Source organism: Girardinichthys multiradiatus, chromosome 6, assembly GCF_021462225.1.
Source record: "Girardinichthys multiradiatus isolate DD_20200921_A chromosome 6, DD_fGirMul_XY1, whole genome shotgun sequence".
Lineage (NCBI taxonomy): Eukaryota > Metazoa > Chordata > Actinopteri > Cyprinodontiformes > Goodeidae > Girardinichthys > Girardinichthys multiradiatus.
Window position 1 is genome coordinate 41,565,779 of NC_061799.1, and position 23,698 is coordinate 41,589,476.

Genomic DNA, 23,698 nt, shown 5'->3' on the forward strand with positions numbered 1-23,698 from the left:
AGTAAAAACATGACATACCTGCTTTCAATGAAGTTTAATTTTAATGTCATTTAAATTTAGACTGTTAGTATTTTTGTTGGGTTGATCAAAATCTCTATTTTCTTGTGTCGAAAAAGAGAAAACTTACTGGGGTTCCTGACTCATCCCAGGCTTCTCTTCACCAGGAAACCTAATTGAGGCTGAGGCTTAACTGAACAGGAATGTTTTTTGTGTTCTACTGCTTACTGTACTTGACATTTATCATGATGAGAGTAGGGTCCTCATAATGCAACATGTTATTTCAATACAATTTGTTTTAATTTAAAAATCTGAATAAAAAATGTTTTTAACTCATCTGGTCTGCTCTGTTCATCACCATCATCTGAGAATTTAGGTATAAAATTCTGTAAAGAATCACCCTTATTATTACAAAGTTAAAATGATTAAATATACACTGTTTTGCAAAGTTTTAGTAGTATTTTGTCACATTTGTGGGTGCTTGTAGTAGCACAGCACAAAGTGATGCATGAATGTAAAGCTAAAGGAAAAAAAATAGATGACTTTCTAGTTTTTTACAAATACAAATTTGTAAAAAAGTTTGACGTGCATTTATATTAAGTACTGACTTAATGGTCATAAGAACCACTATTTGCTGCAAGTCTTTTTGTAGGTCACTACCAGCTCTGCAAATCTACAGGTCCTTCTCAAAATATTAGCATATTGTGATAAAGTTCATTATTTTCCATAATGTAATGATGAAAATTTAACATTCATATATTTTAGATTCATTGCACACTAACTGAAATATTTCAGGTCTTTTATTGTCTTAATACGGATGATTTTGGCATACAGCTCATGACAACCCAAAATTCCTATCTCACAAAATTAGCATATCATTAAAAGGGTCTCTAAACGAGCTATGAACCTAATCATCTGAATCAACAAGTTAACTCTAAACACCTGCAAAAGATTTCTGAGGCCTTTAAAACTCCCAGCCTGGTTCATCACTCAAAACCCCAATCATGGGTAAGACTGCCGACCTGACTGCTGTCCAGAAGGCCACTATTGATACCCTCAAGCAAGAGGGTAAGACACAGAAATAAATTTCTGAACGAATAGGCTGTTCCCAGAGTGCTGTATCAAGGCACCTCAGTGGGAAGTCTGTGGGAAGGAAAAAGTGTGGCAGAAAACGCTGCACAACGAGAAGAGGTGACCGGACCCTGAGGAAGATTGTGGAGAAGGGCCGATTCCAGACCTTGGGGGACCTGCGGAAGCAGTGGACTGAGTCTGGAGTAGAAACATCCAGAGCCACCGTGCACAGGCGTGTGCAGGAAATGGGCTACAGGTGCCGCATTCCCCAGGTCAAGCCACTTTTGAACCAGAAACAGCGGCAGAAGCGCCTGACCTGAGCTACAGAAAAGCAGCACTGGACTGTTTTTCGGATGAAAGCAAATTCTGCATGTCATTCGGAAATCAAGGTGCCAGAGTCTGGAGGAAGACTGCGGAGAAGGAAATGCCAAAATGCCAGAAGTCCAGTGTCAAGTACCCACAGTCAGTGATGGTCTGGGGTGCCGTGTCAACTGCTGGTGTTGGTCCACTGTGTTTTATCAAGGGCAGGGTCAATGCAGCTAGCTATCAGGAGATTTTGGAGCACTTCATGCTTCCATCTGCTGAAAAGCTTTATGGAGATGAAGATTTCATTTTTCAGCACGACCTGGCACCTGCTCACAGTGCCAAAACCACTGGTAAATGGTTTACTCACCATGGTATCACTGTGCTCAATTGGCCTGCCAACTCTCCTGACCTGAACCCCATAGAGAATCTGTGGGATATTGTGAAGAGAACGTTGAGAGACTCAAGACCCAACACTCTGGATGACCTAAAGGCCGCTATCGAAGCATCCTGGGCCTCCATACGACCTCAGCAGTGCCACAGGCTGATTGCCTCCATGCCACGCCGCATTGAAGCAGTCATTTCTGCAAAAGGATTCCCGACCAAGTATTGAGTGCATAACTGTACATGATTATTTGAAGGTTGACGTTTTTTGTATTAAAAACACTTTTCTTTTATTGGTCGGATGAAATATGCTAATTTTGTGAGATAGGAATTTTGGGTTTTCATGAGCTGTATGCCAAAATCATCCGTATTAAGACAATAAAAGACCTGAAATATTTCAGTTAGTGTGCAATGAATCTAAAATATATGAATGTTAAATTTTCATCATGACATTATGGAAAATAATGAACTTTATCACAATATGCTAATTTTTTGAGAAGGACCTGTAGATACTGACATTTTTGCTCCTTCTTTCCAAAAAAGCTCAAGATTAGATGAAGGCAATTTGAACATCAGTTTTCAAGTCTCAAGTCCTTAGCAGCCTTAACATGTTTTTTTCCCTTCATATGTACTCTGTATTTTAGTTCCATCCATCTTACCGTCATGTCTGAGCAGCTTCCTTGTTCTACTGAAGAAAAGCATCCCCTCAGCTTGATACTGCCATGACCAATATATTTTTCATAGTGTTTAGGTTGTTACTCTACACCACACACAGCGTTTTGCATCTAGGCGATAAAAGTTACATTACAAAGTGCAAACTGCAGAGGGGAATGCTTATGGTTTTCTTTCAGAAATGCAACAATATTGCCACTTCTCCATAGAGGCCCTGAGTAATATTTTATTTTGTCAACAGATTGTCCCAAGATAGCTGTGGGTTTCTGCAGCTCTTCCAAAGCTACCATGGGTCTCTTAGTTGCTTCTGAGATCAAATCGCCCACAAGTGGATTCTCCTGAATTAGAAAACGTCTTAGGGCATTCTGTTGCACTGGATTCTATTCATGGATATAAAAGTACAAGGATCCAAATACATATGCTTGCTACATTTGATTGTAAATAATTTTCCATTTACTTCAAAAAATGCATAGGTTTATCTTGGTCTATCACAAAAATCTCAGATACGTTGAAGTTTCTAGTTGTTGTGACTAAATCAGGTTGAAAATCACGATCTTTGTGTTAAACTCAAACAAAACGCTCTGCAAAAGTATTTGTTATGTGTTTGTACCTCATCTAATGTGGGAAAAAGGTGAAAAAAGGAATGGATAGCAGAGGATACGATAATAAACCTGCACTGGTACTGTGAGCGTGAAAAGACTAAGCGGGTTCAGACAGAGTTTGGTATCATTAATAAGTGATAGCAGTGTGTGCTGGCTTGACTCTAGCATGTCATGTGGACAAGCATGTCCTCCTCCCATCCACAACCCACCTTTTAGAGCAGGGGGGGGGAAATGTGGAAAGGAAAATATGTCCACTTTCTTAGGTTCCTGCTTTTTCTTCCTTTCTTCACTTCAGGTTTTAAAGTTCTGTGCCTCTCAGCTTTGATCCCACCAGTTTGCCCTCTGTGATCCGGCATGCTGGGGTGAGTGGGGGTGGAGGAGCCGGCACCGCTTGTCTTTTACGGGGGAATATTTGAAGAGTGTTACTGTGTGATGCCTCCCTCTGGGAAGGGTAGAGTGCTGCCCACTCAGGCCTTCAGGTAGGCCGTCAAGAAAGCAATGCGCAGTATGGATGCCATGAGTCATCCACAGACCTTTGCTTACATGCTGAGCTTTTTTTAGTCTGTGCACAGAGTTGGTTGTAATTTTAAATGGCTGCTGAATTGAAGGTTTTCTCTTGATGCAATTCTCATTTTTATTTAACTGCTTGGCTGTCTGACAGCTGGGAGGGCTTCATGCCCATGGGCACAGTCACATTTCAGGGCAAAGAGGACATTATGCACATTTTACATGCTCGTATTTTTAGCTTTCCTTAACAAACAGACTGCACTGACATTTACTGTGTGTGTGTGTGTGTGTGTGTGTGTGTGTGTGTTTGTGTGTGTGTGTGTTTGTGTGTGTGTGTGTGTGTGTGTGTGTGTGTGTGTTTCCTTTCACCACTAGTGACAAAAATTAGGTCTTGAAAAAGTTAAGACTTTATGAACCGAAATGTGGAAATGTGGGGGTTAAGAATATAGTATGGTGGTTCTCAGAACGTTGTCCATAATTTTTAACGGGGTAATAGTTTGGTTTTTTTTTATCTCATTTTTTCTAGCCGAGTTGACACGAAGCATTAGTAGACTATGCAGCTTCTTGATGCCCCCTGCCGGGCTCAAGAGTGCTTAAAATACTGACGGAATGGGTTGAAGTAAATTTCGGCGGCCCAGACGGTTCAAGGAAATACAAAAGCCGCAACACAACACCACCAGGCATGACGGTAAGAATGCTTGCCGTGGAGATGTGAGTTTAATCCCCGGGTCCCAAATGCTGTTGTCTCTAATTTATATGCATTTTTTTGCGTAATTAAGGTATTAGCATAACTCCCAGTTGACCATTTTATTTAATGTTTATTTTTTTGCTTTACATGTATTTTATTTATTATTATTTCTGTTGTGGCTTTTGTATTTCCTTGAATCTTCTGGGCCACCGTAGTAAATATACAACAAAACTGATTTATAGTGTAGAAGTTATTCTAACCAAATGTTAAACTAATGTTAAATTAATGCTGCTTGTGTCTTAGCTGTGGTTGCATTTCATAGAACAGCTCTTTGAAAATGCATTAGAGTAATTGTCTGGTTTTCATGGTTGCATGTAGACAGAATGACAAACATCGCCCCTCCTCATGTTATACCAAGTAAATTACTATCATAGCATTACTATCTGGTGTTGTTAAACTGTTAAACATGATTATTATTGTCTGTCAGCTCAAACTACCACTTATCTGGGATCTGACTAACATCTGACAGTAACATATCCTATATAAAAGTTGAACAAAATCATGAATGGATTATGTTTTTGGAGTTATTTTTTGCTTCCGTCTTTGTATCAACAGGGAAGTTGATGTGTCTCTGTCCACTTGGTTGATCCAATGCAGGGGTCTCTAACTTCAGTGTTCATGGGTTGGTGTTCTGCATCTTTTAGATGTGATTTTAGATTCTTGCTCCAACAGGTGTGATTTAAGTTGATGAATCAACTCATCAGGATGTCAACAAGTCCTAAGGTAACCCACTAACAGCCCAGTCATTTGATTCAGGGGTTATGGGTCCTCTCGATTACTTTTTTAATGATTTTATGAATTTCAAAACAATGAGGACATGCGGTCGAAAACTTAATGTATCATAAAAAGAAAATAGTAAGTTATGGAAATTTTTAAAAGCCATTGCAGCCAGTATATTTTGTATGATTTGAAACATAAATTGTCTTATAAATTTAACTATCAAACTGTCATTTTCTATAATAATGCATTGTTTATTAATAGGTAAAAATGTTGTAAATGTGAAATGCAGGTGAAAATCTGAAAGACTTGAAAATTCCTTGAATTAACCAGAACAAAAATCAAGGAATATTTCCTCCCATGTTGGGCAATTCAACTTCTGAGCCAGCACTGATGGTAAACAATTAGTTGTAGTGTGCTAGTTAGTTAGCTAGCTTTCCATTGTGAGCTCTAAGCAAAATGTATTCCAAGTCACATAAATGTAAAAAATATTCTTCACAGAATTTTGCATTCTAATTAAATGACATAGGACTTTAGAATGTTTAATAAAAACCAATTTATAACTCATCAGCAGTATGTTGAGATTGTATACAGGACTTAACACCAAATAAAACTAAAGCAAAAAAAGCAACTGAACTGCAAAGCATTTTTTCTTAAACATCAGTCCAACAACCATAATGAAACTGATTTGTATGTTTTTATAACATATGCTGGTATGATCAAATAAAACACATTAAAATACGAATAAAAATGTATCAGGCTGCATCTTTTTAAGGTTTCCTGATTACAACCTAATCAGGAAACATTAATGCCTGGAGATATCGTCTGATTTTCAAAGCTCAAAACCAACCTGAGGGAAAATATTTAAACAGTCATACACATTGTTGCTCTTGCATCAGCTATCAGTATAGCAAATTATCTTCATAATGTTCATCACAGCATTTAAAACTCAACCTGTTTTAAAAATGCTGATGTAAACTTTTTCTATAGGGAAAACAAAACGAGAAAAAATTAATTTTTGGTGGATATTAGCCAATTGATTTTTTGACATGAATTTCATGTAGAGAGCTTGCAGTAAATCTAAATTAACTAGCATAATCAGTTCACAATAAAAAGTTTGTAGGAACCACACAATATAAAGCAAGTATTCTTTTTATGAGAACAAACACCAATAAAAACAGTAGGAAGGGTGGAAGCTGCTGTGTTTTAACTACTGCCGTGTGAATGATGGGTATAAAACTATACGTACAAGAGCTCTGCGAAATCAGTCATCTGGATGTTTGCCCGATGAGCCAAGATCTCCATCAGATGAAGGCCTTCGTCTGTCTGCAGCCGACTGAGGGTGAGGATGCAGGGTGCAGGAGAAAAAACATGAAGAAAAGGTAAATATGGATAAAAGTGGAAGTCAGAGAAGCAATATAAAAAGTTGTACGTTTCCTTTCAATCACACAGTAGTAACTGAAAAGTGATCAATATTTCTAAATTGACACTGCACAATGTTAATGTTGTTACAATGTTATGACACACTACAATGACCAAAAGAATGTTGTACCAGATGTTATTTCATTAGTCTATTTATGTTAATACGTATGCAATAAAGCAGTCAAACACAATCCATCCTGAACGGAGGTGAAACTGGAGGAAAATAGCACAACTAAAAGATGGAGATGAGGGCAACTTAAAAAATAAGAGTAAATACCGAACATCACTATAACACCAGATCTAGTGATGGAAGTAGGAAGAACTTGCTGACAGATTTTACTTTTGCAGAGAAGAGGTCAGAAAAGGTGCAAGGTGGAGAAGTCAGAGTTCTGTGTGGTGACGAGGTGATTACAGATGAAGTAAGGAAGGTCAAAGACAGGAAGCTTGTTATCACCTTTTGTTTTTATGCCTTTCTCTTTTTACTTTGTTCTGACAAGACATGACACGGTTGGGACTCAAACCAAATGAAGCCGATTTGACTGCATTGAAAATAAGAGTGTTGCATGACCTGCTGTATCCACAGAATGGGTTCACAGGTGCAGGTCAGACCTCCACCATATGGAAAATAAAAACCTTCATTCTGCCCTTTCATTTGCTTCTCTAATAGACAGCAAATTATGAGTGGACATTTTTGTCTATGGACACTGAATATTACTGCTAGTTTAAAAACAACCTTAAAGCCCTAGAAATTTGTAAATAAATTCACAAAATTTGTTTAAGGACTTTAGAAGAACCTATAGGATTAATGTTGGTTTTATTTCTCCCGTTTTTTATGATTTTGAGAAAAGATTTTTCACAATGTTGATAAGTGGAATGTCTTTCACTAACTGTACTTCAAATAATTGCTGACCGGGTTTGACCATTTTATATTTTGCAGTTTTCACTCATTTCAAGCACACACACCTTGTGTCATTATGCACCGTCTTGTGAAGACCCTGATGTCTGGGTGTTAGTTATATTGCACAATTACCCATCAGACTTTATTATAAGCCGATACCAAAGTACTGTATGTTAGACTGTATGTTAAGACGTGTTGCTACATAAGAAAATGAAGTGATTTTAATTAGTTTTAAATCATTAATGAACACCAGTTGCCGTTGTTAATGTTCTTCATCTTACACCATCTGATTTCTTTGATCTAAATCCAACGAGATTTACTCTGAGTTTTTACTCAAATACAAAATCTGAAAACTGAAGGACTTACAGAAAACAATATGAGTTAACTGTTAACATTAAAACCTTGCACTAGAAATGCTAATTCTTTAGTTATTTTATCTTGCTTTCACAGCAGTTCATGTTTTATTGCTGCATTAGATGACAATGTATGAAAGGAACTTCCACAAGAACTTCTGCATTAAAAGCTAGAAAATATAACAAAAATTCTTATATTAGATGTAAGCTTTAAATTAATTAAAGTGGAGGTGATAATCACTGTTCTGAAGGCATTTCGTTTCCCAATAATAATTCGTTTTTTTTTTCTTTAAAAAAAAGGGTCAAGAACAGTGCATTACATTAAGTTTAAAATGAATTATCTGGTAACTTATTCATACTCTTTATCATAACTAACAAGTCATGTGACAATGATAGTGATGTACCACAGGATTATGGGTTATTTAACTGAAGCAGAGAACCAATGTCAGGAGTGTAGTCATCTTTTCACTATGTCAAAAGGGTCAAAGTAGGGAAATAAATATATGTAATATCAGTTAACAGCTATATTCATTTTGGATATCGATATCAGCCCAAATTTTCATAGTCCATCCCTACATGAAACCATTAGAAATCTAAAGAAAACTTTTCAATTCAGTACAGTGTATACCCACCGACATCTTACCAATGTGAAAAGAAACAAACTGAGACATTGAGGCATAACTCATTAAAGAGTCCATTAAGTCAGTCAGGGGTCATGCACAAGGCCAGCGGAACAAGGAGAGAATTTGTTTTTTGTGTTTGTGTCTATGTGCTGGGAGACCGGATTAAAGCACAATATCCCAGCTCTAAACTAATTGCTTCCCATGTGCTGTGCCCTTACCTGACCCCCCCCCCCAGTCTGCTTTGGCTGAATTCAAATAGAGAACACGCCTGTAAAAAACCTGCAGGTTGCATCATCTTTTTGGAGAATGGATGATGGCAAGCAGAGGTCAGAGACTCCCTTTAAATTTTGAAAAGTAATGTCTTTCCGACAACTATCAGGTGATTTAAGAAGCTGTTGTTGAAGGTTTTCTTCCTAATTTAAACACTTGCCGAGCACAAGATGAGTTCATTCTCTGGTACCTCTGGCACTAAAATTTAAGGATGTGATTGATTAATATGTAGACATTGCTATTAGAAGAAAATGACCAATACTGTGCAAAAGCAGCTGGAAACTTAAGTTAACCAGAAGTGAAACCCAGTTAAAAGAAGAATATGGTAGACTCTGGCAGATTCGCCCCTGACAGAAAACCTGGTTTTGTACAATTTCTTTTCACTGAGCCTGGAAAGCCGACAACAGCTTGAACAGCCCACATGCTATGAGTCAGTGTTGTGTCGTGCAGAGCAGCAGCCTCCAAGCTGACATCGGTGATCACTGCTCCTGCCTGCAGATGCAGAGTGCTGATAGCTGCTACAAAGACCTCACCCCAGCTTTAACATCAGCGTCACGGCATACTGTGGGCTGTGTCGGAAAAACTACACATATTCTGCAGGATATTTTTCCTCCTCATACTTAGAAGCTTTGGTGAATTTTAGTGTGTGTTTTCTATTGTTAATGTCGTCTCCATTTTAAGTATGATTAGACATGATTCTTACATGGCCTTCAAATATTCAAAGGGAATAAGATTTTAGTTTTTAGATGTGCATATGACTAACTGAAGGCACCAAAGGCTTGGAGGACCAAAATGTTACATGGCAATATCAGCGCATACAATAAAAAAAGGATGCACTCCATGAATCCACCTAGCAAGTCTCAACAAATGAACAAATAGCTGCTCATCCCCAAAAATAATGATCATCTTTATTTGTCATTGCAAATGACATTCCAACAAAATTTGTCCTCTGCAAATTAAAACATCCCCTAGGGAGCAGTGGGCAACTGTGCAGGGTCCAGTGAGCATTTTGGGGCTAAGAGTCTTGCTCAGGGAGCCAGAGTGGCTGTCTGTGGGATTCAAACCAGGGTACTTGAAGGCTCCCAGACACAAGTGCTCTGCTCTATTAGGCTATGGCTACCACTACCTTTGGTACAAAAAGGTACAATTGTGCAGAGACCCACAGATGATTCCTTAAATCTTTCATTCATGATTTTGTGCACATAAAACTAAACACACAGTAAAAAAAAAGAAGAAATTGTCTTGACTTTTAAGAAGAAAAAACTTACCATAACATTCTAGGTCTTGAGGGGTTGGCCCAAAGAAAACAACTGATTCCAAATCAGAAGGCAGTGTTTCCTATGATACAATTTTCCATGGAAATCATGCCATTATATATCCTCATTATTTTGATTATGCTTTAAAGCTTCACTAGTTTCCTTTGGTTAGGTTATTTTCACTCTTAAAACTTAGCTCTGCAATGATCAAAATGACCACAGCATAGTACATCAGTACAAATGCCTCTTTCCAAGCGTCAAGCATGGCAGTGAAGGGATTATGATTTGGGCTCGTTTTGCTGCTACTGTGTTGTCTGCTGTGTAGTCAATCATTAAACCCTCTGACGTCAAAGTATTCTAGAGTCAAATGTAAGACCAGCAAAACTGGAGTATGTGAGCCCACTGTATTGATGTTCTTTAAAGATGTGTGCATGTAGCTTCCTTTCACCAAACACTATACAAGCAAACATTTATTTAGCTTTAGAGCAAGACTGAGAATTCACAGTAAAACTGAACAGTGATCAGAGTTAACGTTGAACTTATAATGATCTCAGTTTTATGAGGTAAAGCAGGGTGAAAGAAAAAGGTTCTGTTAATTTTGCTTTCAGTGTGAAGAACTTCAACAACAGATATTTTTCTCCACCAACACAACCTTTATAGATTTTCTGCTACATAGCTTTGAAAGAAGGCAATATGACAAAAGGACAGAAGGAGACATGCCTCCAAGACCTTGAGGGTCCCACCTGCAGCAGCTGAAACATATAAAGTGATTTCACAAGACCAAGGATTTGAACAAACCTTCAGGCACAAAGTAATCAATATAAGTAATTTACCATCATCACCATCACAGATTACTATAAACACAAACTTTCAATGACACCATAAGTTTTAAGTGAGGAAAAGAAAATGCCAACTTGACCAAGTACAATTTCTCAGTGCAACATTTAGGTATGATGAAAGTGATGTTTAAATCATTCATCTCGTACTTTCATAGCATGTAGCATAAATACATGTACAAGTACATCCACCTGTTTAAACAATTACAAAATAGAGTGTTTATTAATTTTCCTAAAATCCCCCCACCCAGCAAAGCAGACTGCCCTGTCTGTAGAAAAGATTGTGGCTTTCTTAATGGGTTTTTGTTTGTTTTTGTTTGAAGGAAAATTGAAGGAACATATTTTAAGCATAATATCAAGCCAGTCAAACTTCTGGAATATTGACCTAGTCAGTTAAGTAGTAGAGGGGCTTGTTAATCAGTAGGATAGGATAGGATAGGATAGGATAGGATAGGATAGGATAGGATAGGATAGGATAGGATAGGATAGGATAGGATAGGATAGGATAGGATAGGATAGGATGGATGGATGGATGGATGGATGGATGGACCTGTCTTTCTCCACTGTAGCAGCATGAGAAACCTTACTCACTCTGTGTCTGTGATGACGTAACCAAAAATGTCGTCGTTTGGCCTCTTCCTGTCTGCTTTGACGTCCAGCTGCAGCTCTGGAGCGTGCATCGTCTTCTTGTGCGGCTCCTCATACACGAGTGAAGCTGGAGGAGGCACCACCTCCTTGATCCAGCCCGCCACCTCCGCCACCTCCTCCACAGACTGGGTGGTGTCCTTCTTCTGCACCGCCACTCCTGCCTCACTGGTGCGGCTCTGGACGTTTTCCAGGCCCACCTGCCGGCCCCCGGGCGCCTCCGCAGAGATGTCGTAGCGGCTTCTCACTGAAGAAGGATCGGCCAGAGAGGTTTTGTCCAGGTAGGCCAGCAGCTTGTTAAAGAGGCTGCCACTCTCAGCCTGGATTGAAGATACAAGTTATTTGTTTTATATTGGATGAAATTAAATAAAGTTGTGCAATTGAAATTGATTTAGAAGATTTAAGTTTCTCTTTGTACAATGTAGAAGTTTTCTTCTGACCGATTTTCCGAGTTGCAAAATTTAAAAACTAAAACTGTTGTTTTTTTCTGATTCTCTGTTTCTTAATAAAAATTATTTATACAAATACATAGATGTATTTATTTTAATCCAGGTGTAAAATTAAGGTACCCACAATTTAGAAATACAGTTTCTAAAACCAGCATATGCCAGGTTTTCTGTCAATAGGCCCTTGAGAATCAGCTTGTTGGAGTTTGTCATTTTTTCTGTTAAGCTATTTGGGATTTTTTTTTATAAATTCAGCTAAAGAAATTAACATTTCCTCGGGACAGGCTACAGCAAGATGACAAGATATAAAAATAATTACATTTATGCAAGAGTCAACACAACTTTGGTTCATCAGCTCATCAGAGTGAAGTTGCTTAAAACTTAACAAAAAAAAAACAATAGACATTCCTAAAATGATCCGGTATTTGACTGAAACTGGGGATGAAAGCAGCTGAAGTCCAAATCTCTGAGAGACAATCAAAAAAACCTGAAGAGCTACTGATACAAGAATAGTCTGTGTAGAAAATACTGCTTAAATGCAAGTAAAACAGTAACAAGATTAAGTTTAATTAGACCAAATTTTTGAATGATTGTTAATGGAAAACAAAAAGAATGCACTCAATTCTCGATACCTGATGTTGCTCTACTCTCTGGGTTTTATATCAGCCCTTAACCATGAAAGTAGGTAGGTCCAAAATGCTGGCTAGTGTTGCAAACATGTCTGTGGTTTGGACTACATAAAAAAAGCACATCAGTTTCCACTTACAAACTTAATTCAGATATTTCTCAAGGCAGTAGTGTAAGAGCGACATGGTCAAACAAGTTCTTCCATCTAACTGAACAACAGAAAATACATTTTCAAAAGGACAGCGGTACGGCTAAAATCGATTTCAGAACGGGTGACCCGATATATATATGGGTGGCAGAAAAAGCGGTTTCTATCTTGTTTTGCAGCTTCTGGAAACTTCAGCATAACATGTTACTAAAGCTGGATGTCTGATGCTATTGGCTTTAACATTTGGAGTCCGGAGGTTTGCCTGATGTCACTGCTTAGCCCCAGCTATGTCCAAATAACCACATTCCTCATTTGATCAAAAACACATTATGCTTCATGTGCAGCAGTTTGGTGGATTTTATCCCACACAGCAGATAAAATAGCAATGTACAAGATGGCTTAACAGATCACTAAATGAAAAAGATAGTGTCCTTATAATCTTATGACAAAATTCAGCAAATATCACATGGTATTAATTAAAAAAACTAATAGTTATGATGGGCAAAGAATGCACCATGTTAATCCTAAATGAATCTGATCAGTATGTGAAATACCAAAATGTTTGTATTAGTTTACATCTTTAGTTTAAAGAAAAGCATCTAAAAAGATTTAACTCCAGAAGTATCTGGTCCCTAATAAAAGAAGTATTTGAAGTTTTGCTATTTTAAATGACAGATCTTTGGATCTTTTGTTTAAACTGCTTAATAGCTGTGTCGGGGTTTTGGTTTCTGTGTGTGTGTGTGTTTGTGTTTTTGTCTGCACTTTGTTTGCAATTTCCAGATGGTGCTGGAGTTTTCTCAGGTGTGCTGGGTGACAAGTGCGACTGATCTGCTGTTTGCATTGGAGGAGTATTTAAGCAGGAGGCTGCCAGCACTTCGATGCCATAGTGTTTGCCTTCAGTGGTAACAACCTAGCCTAGCCACTTCTAAGCTATGCTTCGTTCTTTGTCACCAAGCTGATGTTGTTTATGTTCCTTCGCAGGCTGAAACCTGAACCTTCTGATCATTCTTCTTTGACTTCAGTTCCAGAAGTTTCTGGACGATCAAGATTACCTATGTTTGGTGGATTTCGTTTGGATTTCGTTTCCAAGTACCAAGCTGGCAGCTTCCTGTTAGCCTCCGTCTTCTGAACCAAGGCAGAACCGTACCCTGTCCACCCTCCAACGCAAGTACCTGAACACTGAATTAATTCCTGAACTCACCAGAACTCACTCTACAGCTCAAGTAAACCATCGGGATTTTCTCCGCTTCACACACCTGGGTCCCGACTCCCTCTACCCCTGGCGAACTGACTTCACTCACTTAGTAAGCCGTTCTACTATTAACATAATTACTTCTCGTTTATTCTTCAAGATTATAGTTCTTGTTTTCACCAGTTCTCCTTCCCCTCTTTCCATGCAGTTGGCGATTCTTCCGTTCACGTTCCAATATCACTTTGTAAATAAAACACCTTTCACTAGTTCAGTTGTGCTTCTGAGTGTTCTTCTGTATGTGGGTCAGATCTATCTCGAACAAAATGACAAGCTGGGAGTTCTTCTGTTGATGTTAATGTGTTGGCAGTCTGCAGCTACAGGCGTGACAAGATAATTTTCCAGAATAAAAGAAAAAGCCATCCAGTCAGTGTCCGTGCTGAATGTGATTATAATACGCCATAATTCTGCAAGTCCTGACTTTTGGGTAATTGTTCCTCTCGTCAGTAGCTAAATGTCACTGTAGCGGAAACGCTAGAACAAAAATCCACTTTTGTTCTGTCTTTAAACAATTCTAAATCTAATCTCTGACAGGTTCAGAATGTGCTAAGGATCAATAGAATGAAGCAGGCTGTCTGGGTGAAGTTGTTTAACTGTTAGAATACTTCAAGGTCCCTGAACACAACTTTTCCTGTCAGCATTTGTACGTAAAACCTGTTTTAATGTGTCAATAATTAACAATGACTGTCTTGATAATGACAGACAATCTTGCATGCCGAGCCCAACACTGTCTGACACTCGGATCAGTAGAAAATAGCTTGAATAGACCTTTTGAGATCAAAACTGGACTTTCTATGAAAACAGTCAGCCTCTGAAAGGAGTACTGCATTCCTGCAATTGTCCCTGGGCAATTAGTTCCTCTTTGTAACATGGCAGACGTAAAAAAATGTACAGTTTTCTCTAAGGCTGAAGGACAAGGTTCTGTTTACTTACCAGCTCATTCACATTAGCCTGCAGTGCATCTGTGTGGGACTCTGTTGGGAAAACAAAATGTATTCATACATTTCTTTTCAGAGAAAAATAAAGTTTGTGAATCAAAACCCAAAAAAATCTTTTTACTATAAATTAACATTTCAAAATAGTTTCTTTTAAAACAGATTTTAACTTCTTTCTCAGAGATTTTTGCCTATTTCAATAAAGTCATACAAATTATTATTTAGATGCTTACCAAACTAAGCTTTATTATTTAAGTAAATAACATTCATTCGCATCATGTTAAATGATCTTTAGTGTATTTTAACCCATTATGAAAACTCTATTAGGCCTAATGGTCTCATTGGACAATTAACACTGGCTGTGTTTATGGTCTGTTCTGAGCAATAAATTCTTCTTTGCTTTCACAGATTTTTATGTTTTACTCTTGTGGGGAATTTAGAAATAATTTCTCATTGAAAGCAATTATGATTACTATTAAATAAGAAAAAACCTTTCAAACATTCACTTAGTGCCTTAATTATGTAGAAAAAATGCACAAAGTAAATAAAAGGAAAATTTACCTTGAAGCTCTGCTAGTGCCAAAGGAGTGTTCTCCTGAGGGTTAGGGTTCAGAGTGGGCACGTTCTGCAGCATCGTTTTATCCTTCTCAGCTCTGGAAGCCTCCAGACTGGAGTCGCTCTGTTCACCCTCCAAGTCTCTTAGTCCGGGTCCTCGATCCCGGTTCAGAACCCTGTTCAGTCCCTGGTCCTGGTCAACCACCTGAAGAGCGTCAGCTATCAGGCTGGAGAGCTGGTTTAGGTCCTGCGGTGTCAGGTTGTCCACATCGACATGCTGTCTGCCAACGTTCTTCAGGACCTTCTCGATAAACCTCTCTGGAGAAGAGATGAAGGCTCAGTAACAGATACAAACAGTACGCTGTAGTGCCAACCTGAAGTCTAAACAGTTTGTATCCAGGATGTGTGTGTGGGGTCTGCAGAGATGTTAGCTGCCCTTTTCCTAACCCTTGACCTGTGCAAGTTCTTGATGAAGGGAAGGTAAGCCCTGATGATTCTCTCTGTAGACATAATTGTTCGTTGTAGTTTGTACCTGTCCTGTTTTGTGAATGAGCAAAACCACTCTGTGATGGATGAACAAAAGACAGACTGAATAATGGCAGTGTAGAAGATGACCAGTAGCTGTTGTGTACTTCTTAAGCTACTGCAGGAAGTACAACTTCTGTTGGGTGTTCTTCCAAACAGTGTCTATTTGTGAGGACCATCTCAGGTTCCAAGAAAGGGTGTTTTTTAGGAACCGGAAGAGATCCACAACAAACACAGTGTTGTTGAGGATGGTGAGGGGAGGCTCACCATCCTCTCTACCAAAGTGACTATAGGTTACTATCAAAGTGATGGGAGGGTGCTCGCAGAAAAAGAATTAAGGGAAGCCTTCACTGCACACTAAAAAAAATCAGCTATGTCCAACTAACCAAAAGCATTGGAAGCCTTGTTTTTTACATTATAGTCAGAAAACGTTAAAAAGGTAAGGAGAATAATAAACTACCATTTCCCCTAAATGGAACATGATTTTATATGGGATTTTACCAGGAGATTGCTATGATCACATCTGCATTTTCTGAGGATGTAATTTGAAACTGCTGAGCAGAGAGGTTTTGAAGAACTACTAAACGGATCTCAGAGAGTGATATTGTATTCCAACGGTACAAAGAAAAATGTGCAACATCATGCTGAGAGAACATAATGCTGCTACTACAGTGTTCAGAGTGACAGCTGCAGAGTGTAAAACATTTTTGCTTTCTCATTCATTTCAGAGACAGTGTGCTGTGTTGGTACAGCTGCACTCTCAGTTGGGTTCCTGCAAAAAGCTGTATTGAAAAAAATACAATTTACATTTGGCGGAAAATTAAGGAGAGATGTGCCTCAATTGAATGTTCTGCCATCAGGGACTTTTACGTGTTGGCAAAACAAAGGTTAGTTTATTTCCTCAACCAGAGAAAAACATCAATTTAAGCCTTGTTAAACAGTCCTGTGTCTTTACCATGCACTTGCTCTGTAGATTTAATGTCATGATTTGGGGTTGTTTGGTTTTTGGTTTTGGGGTTTTTCCTTATGTTTTTCACTGTTCAAGTTTTGAATCATGTTTCTGTTTATTTTCCTGGTCATGCTTTTGTTTTGTCGTCTTGTTCATGTTTTGTCAAGTTTGGTTTTCGGATCTGGTTATGCTTTTGCTTCATGTTTTTCTAGTTTGTGTTCAAGAGTCTCTGTTTTGCTCCAGTCATGTTTTGTTTTGTTAATTAAGTTTATTCAGTTCAACTGCTTCAAGTTAGTCTGTCCCCTTACTCCACCTGGTTTTCACGCCATATATTCACACCTGTTCTGTTAGTCATCGCGGAAACATCTTTCATTCTCATGCTCATGTCTTGTTCTAAAACCAAGTCTTGTCTTTTTGATCATGCCATGCCTGTCTTGCCTGCCCGTTTGTTTTGTTCCTGCCTCCTGCTTAGTGTGAGTTTTCGTAATTAAACCTTTTTTTTCACTTAATATCACGCTGCCTGCTCGTCTGCATTGTGGGGTCCAATATCAAGACAGAACCGTGACATTTAGAGGGATTTCATAAATTGCTCTTTTTACCTTCCAGATTTATTTTTATGTATGCCATTAAAGCTCGCAGCATTTGTAGTTAAAAAGATTTTACTATACAATGATTAGATGTTCAAGGTAAAAAAGGAAAAAAAAACAAAGAAAAACACCTGTTTTTAATAAAATGTGCCGTGTTTAAAACACACACCATCCACAGATGTGAGTGGCTCCTTGGCTGAAGCTACAGGAGAACTTCCTGTCTTCACAAGCTTGGATTGTGAGGTCTCCTTTTTGAGCCCGGGATTTTCTATGCCATTGTCGTAGAAGGGCCTGAGCCATGGAGAGGGGGCTTCCTGCTTAATCCCACCACTGTGCAGAGAGAGACGCCCCAAGACATACTGCTTCAGGGCTGCTAGGAGAAGATCCCCATCAGCCTGCGAGGGGAGCAGCTGGTTGGAGAGAGGTCCCTGCTTCTGCAGCGGCTGGAAAGATAAACAAGATGAGAAACTGGAGTAAAAGGTTTGAGCTGACAACATGGCTGTGGGGAGATAGAAGTGTACAATGATAATGTTATGTCATGTAATATTCATAGGAAATTTTTCACATAATTGAGTCATCCTTTTTGTCGGTGGCCTCCCTGCTCTATGTTCATTTCCTGTAAGGAGTAAAATATTTGTATTTTAAAGAAAAAACTATTCTTAAAAGATAATGAAAGTGTAAGCAGTAACAATTTGAAATGTTTTCATTTAATATGAACATGCATTCAAAGTTGTTTTATTTGTATGTAATTAGGAGAAGCGTGGTAAAACACTACACTTGCATTAACTGTGGTGCAGGATATATTTAGTAATTGTTTAATAATTTTGTAATTGCCTTGATCAGCTCAAACTGTTGATCAGCAAGTAAAATGTAGAAACAAATTATACATTTTACCAAACTTTTCATTAAAACCAATAAAACTCCTATCATTTTCCCATAAACGAGTAGCATGTACTTTCATACACTTCTTCTCAGTTTACAATAAACAACATAAGTTTTGATACATAAAATGGGGATAATCATGTAAATCCTCAATTTTCTGTTGGATTTAAAACCTTCACTATCAAAGAACCTGCATTTCATTTTCCCTTTTATGTGTCGATGTTCATTTGTTAAATTGATGTGTCTTAAAGTTTTCATAAAACTACATGCACTTAAAATGTATTTGGTTATCAGTGAATGAGTTGTTCAAGAGGAACAGTCCACTTCCCATCTAATAGTACATGCAACCTGAACTACTGCATAATGGCTTTATTTTATGTAAAGATAATTAGCCTTTGTGTATGCAGAGACAAAAAGTACTGTAATAATGTTTTAGACAAAAATGTGTATATTAGAACAAAGGTATTGTTAGGGTTATATGCTAAGGTAAGGATATATGCTAACATAAGCAAATATGCTAACAGTATCATGTTATCCAACAATAGATAACCGTAGCTGCTATGCCAGTTCAATTCAATTCATTTCGATTCAGTTCAATTCAGTTTTATTTATTTAGCACCAATTCACAACACATGTTGTCTCCAGGCTCTTCACAAAGGGTTTAGAATGGCGCGGGGTTGTTGGGGAGGTTAGAATAAACTATTGAGTGTTAGAGTTTGGCCATTTTAGAACAGGCTATGTGTAGGAGTACTAAGTAAAATAAACTGATAAAGTGTGTCCATCTAGAGCCCACTGGTGGCCATTGTTATACTAAAAACCACAAGGATTGGGGGTCCCTCTCTCTGTCAGACTGATTATAACTATTGGAAAAGAGAAGGAGTCGCACACGTAGCAGAAATGGAGGGTGTGTTTGTACCTGAACCATAACTGAGCCGGTTCATGTCAATGGAAGATTAGAACAACATCTAACTAACTAGAATGCTATGAAGTATGATAATTTGCTAATGTTAACAGGCTAATAAACATTAGAAATCTCAGCACGTGCAAAAAAACAGTTAAGTGATGCAAGCTACGTTTACATCACATAATGTAACACTGTAATCTGTCATTCTATATAAATTTGCATTAGCCTACTTTGTGCAAAACTGAACAATTTAATCTTGTAAATATTTCAGACAAGGTGTTGTTGCTGATGTACAGGCTGTTTTCACACCCGGAAAGGCCTTTGGTTCGGACCAAAAGCTGACTTTATTTTTTTCCATTTGGTGGGGTTTGCTTACACATTGTACTTTTTGCAAGAAAAGTATAACAATTAAACGAAGCCATGCAGGTGATGATCATTGCTGCCATTGGACAGAAATGAAGGAGGCAGGACAGAGCGAGGCCGTTTTGTATTTGCACCAGAAGCAAATCACACCAAAGTTCGTTTTGAAGTGGACTGAGACCACCTCAAAAAGTGGCTCTCAGTCCGGTTGTTTGCTTAAGTTTCCTTGAGTGTATTCCCACCTGCACAAAAGGTCTGGACCAAAGATGAATAAAGCGAACTCTGGTCTGTTTAAAGCAGACCAAAAGTGGCAGGTGTGAATACACCCTTAGTCTCTTGCTTTCTGTTTACGCTTCTCCTGTCTAAGGGAAGCTGCAAAGCATTAAAATTCACTATAAAAACAGATTTCAGGACAACGGTTGCAAATATTTGCCTTTACTGAAATAATGTACAATGACAGGGGTTATCAGATACTATAGGTGAAGGCTTATGTTGTTTTAAAATTACTGCCTTTTTATCAACAGTATACAAGTATGTACGTTTGTTTTAAAACAACAGCTTCTCTGGCAGAGGCCTCTTGTTTTAACCAGGATTCTGAAGTACATACTAGTACTTTACCTCTTCAATACTAAGTATAGTTTTTCCTTCAGTAGAATATAAATTGATGACAAGGTAAAACTATGTCATAGACTGAACAGGTTTATTGTTTTAGCATTTAACCATAATACATCTGATTTATTCATCTTTACTGGTGAATAACCTGCGTCTTGATGTCAGAAACAATATTTGCATTAGTGCAAATATCATTTGAGCAGGAATGATAGAGTTGGAAAAAGTCATGCTTGTCATAAGTTATTCATTTTGCTTATAAAATTACATTAGTGAATTCATTTGCAAACAATAGCAAGTTGTCACTGCCATCTCCATTAACGCCCACACAAAACAAGAAGCAGCACCTGCTTGAATAAAGACAGAATTAAAATGGACTGTTCCTCTCACTTGTCATGCCTTATGATTTGTGTGTGCAGGCTCCCTCCAGGTATCTTTCTTCTTCTGTTTCCCCTACAGGGCCCCTTCAGTCCTACTGGTCCGTTTCAATTCACTTCCAAACAGGTGAATCTCAACTGAATATGTCCACATACTCCTGAGCAGTGCCTGTGGGTTCAATAAGCTGTGCCCTGAGCACAATCTCCCAGCAGGACATAAAGGCCACTGAGGACCCGGCAGAGGGACGATTCAAGCCATGTGTTATTAATGGGAGGAGTGAACTTGTTAACTTGACGACGGTATAATTTCTCTATTAACAGTCAAGCCACAAAAGGCCTTAAGTTAGAAAATAAAGACATAGGAGAATTCTGGACGTTGTATTCATGAAGCCAAAAGATGTGTTTTTTCGGCAACTTCAAATTAATAATTTTTTTAAAGCTCTGACATGGAGTTTGGCATGTACAGATTTCTCTCCAGATTTCTGGTTTGATTAAAAACTTTTTTAAGTTGTTTTACTGTAAACAAATATTTTTACAGTAAAATATTTGCAGTAAACCTCCTATTATGTGTACTTGTAACAAAATATTTTGATCAAATCGCAGCTGCTCTCTAATCTGAAAAGCAAAGAAAAACTGCACCAGCGCACGAACTGGAAACATCTCAAGCGAAGCAGCAGCAGACTGAGGAGAACCTCACCTTGCCAGGTTTGCGCGGGCTGGAGGTGGGTGACGTTTTGGGAAGCAGACCCAGACGTTGGAGGTATGTCTGCAGATTTCTCTTGAGTTCCACCTCCACTGGCTTCACCTTTTGGTCTACTGGGTCCATCGCTGTAGCTGCTGGCCTGCAGAGGAGGAGGATTCATCCACAGTTTTTTTTATACAAAAAAGACTTCTAACATAATGATTTATGATATGTTTGCACAAAAACACACTTATTAAAAACAAACACCACTGACATTCAATACATGTTAAAACTTTAATCTTAGGCACAAGAATCTAATCTCTTTTTAAAGTTGTGTAATTGTTTATTTGTTTTATTTAATTTCAGCATTCGGTTTACCAGGATCCCACTTCTTGACTTCGCTTTTCAAAAGTTCTCTCAATCTCTCAGACTATGAGGTCATCTCGTATCCTCAGCCTTCTTCAGATGAGTCACTGCTCTTCTAGGACAGGTAGCTCTGAACTCTAAATCATCAGCTTCCTGTCAGAGACTTGGTTCTTGAATAAAACATTTCTGGTAATTGAAATTGCTCATATTTCCATCCTTATTGACAAAAACCCCTGGTCCAGCTGAAGAGTAACTCCAGATCCTGATGCTGCCACTACAACTACAACCATCTCCTAGGTTTACAGAGAATGGTCTGGACACAATGTCCAGTGAATAGCAATTATGTGGACACAAAGGCCTTAATGTTGTCAGAGAGCCAGAATGTACTGACTGGTTCGAGATGAATCAAATCTAACAGTACCCCCAAATTAACAGTTTTTAGAACCAAGTTATGCAGAATAATATCTCTGAAAGCATAACACATCAAACCCTGAAGCAGATTCTTTTTCTATTCTGTTGTAACACCAGCTCTAGAGATTAATAAAATTCATGATTTTTCACCTCAACAACACAGACTCAGTTTAAAGATGTTACCTGCTGTTGCTTCTGTAGATTGGTCCTTTCAGCTGCGACCCGTAGGGAATCCTCCTGAGTTTGGATAACTCCTTGGACAGAACCTGCTGGGTAGTGTCATCTTCCCAAGTTAACCCTGCAGCCAGAATCACAAAAATGTTCAGAATGTAGAGTCCAGATGTATGTCTGTATTTGTGTTCTGAAAGCAAAACTGCACTGGCTGTACAGGTTTTGCTGCCTCTTCGTAAGGACTCCTGTGAAAATGAGGTTCTTAATCCCAGTGGAACATTCCTGGTTAAATAAAGGTTAAATAAATATTTAAAAAACAAAAGTAGAAAGCCTACAGCAGAAAAGGGAGCAACAAACTGCTGAGCGTGCAGAGGTTTTTCTAAACTCATCAGGTCACTCAGGAGACCAGACGAGGCAACAGTGCAGCGCCCTTCTAAGAGTTTGACTGATTCCGTGACCAAGCAGAAACCAGTTCTGGTCTTGTTCTTCTACTGTTTATTAGTGAAGATTAATGAGAGAGTTGGGAATTCTTTAAGCATTTATTCAAGCACACTTCTGTAGTCAGCAATTGATTTTGAAAAGATTAAGGTAACACAAGGGAAGTGTAGATATAAGGGCTCAAGAGGCCATCAAATACATTTATCATCTTTAATCACCTTGTGAAGAAAGAAAGAATCTTGCTGCCTTATTGAAACTGCAACAATTAATGGATAACAATGAATATCAGTTCAAACCTCAGCAAATGGAGGTTCTTTGTATATACACCAACAGCCGTTTGTGTTGTCTCTGCATGTTCCTTTCCAGGAATAAGTTCTTTTATCTAGATATCAAAGTGCATCTGCAACATTTGTGTCTTTATATGACTTTTAATATGAACATCAGTGACAAGATAAAACAAAATCGAATTTTTGCAGCATTTGTCCAAAAGGACAAGCGGGATGAGCTGCACGGCCACTCACGTCTGTTGCTTATGCTTAACATGCATCCAAACACAGCTTTTTGGCAGCTGAACAGAGGAGCAGGCGCCAGCGCCAGATGGGATAGCGAAGCGAAGTGTTACCGGAAATATGGCTGTGGAGCGCAAAGCACAACATGCACAGGAGCCTTTGGCAGATGAGCGATGACGCCACTGAAGGAACACAAGTAACACAGACTGCTAGTCCAGATGTGAAGCCACGGGATGGGGGGTCTATCAGAGGACACATACTTAAAACAGGAACAGGAACTCTGCTTTTAAACAGCAAATGAAATGAAAAGATTTACATAACTGCAAAGTATCACTTTTCATAAATAGGTAACAGAAATTGCAAGAAGTTTAGGTTTAGAGAATCTAAACTGGCACGAGATTGAATTTGATTTTTTTTTGGATAAAAACTAAAACCACACAGAAGCACTTGTGGATTGAACCCAAAAAGCATCTGCTCAAGGTAAAATGTATTTCTCAACACATTAAATATCAGAATCCTATTTCCTTTAAGCCATCTTTATTTTTATCCTCTAAAGCAAACACAACCTGAACAATGGTCAATTACAATGTTCACCAATTCCTGACCAGTACAGTCCAACAGAATTGCTTGAAACATTGTAAAACTGCAGGTGATATTTTCAATA

At 38.4% G+C, this 23,698-nt stretch overlaps 1 protein-coding gene across 1 annotated transcript in view; it reads right to left on the minus strand.

Annotated features, from left to right (window-relative positions):
- The window catches only part of LOC124869900 (receptor-type tyrosine-protein phosphatase N2-like), a 274,518-nt gene that overhangs the window by 195,885 nt on the left and 54,935 nt on the right, over positions 1-23,698 (minus strand). The window contains exons 4-10 of the mRNA XM_047368131.1: positions 22,100-22,214; positions 21,155-21,299; positions 17,495-17,768; positions 15,271-15,582; positions 14,708-14,748; positions 11,251-11,624; positions 6,251-6,337 (exon numbers count right to left, since the gene is read on the minus strand). Of these exons, the coding sequence (XP_047224087.1) occupies positions 6,251-6,337; positions 11,251-11,624; positions 14,708-14,748; positions 15,271-15,582; positions 17,495-17,768; positions 21,155-21,299; positions 22,100-22,214 (1,348 nt within the window). The remainder of the gene's footprint in view (positions 1-6,250; positions 6,338-11,250; positions 11,625-14,707; positions 14,749-15,270; positions 15,583-17,494; positions 17,769-21,154; positions 21,300-22,099; positions 22,215-23,698) is intronic.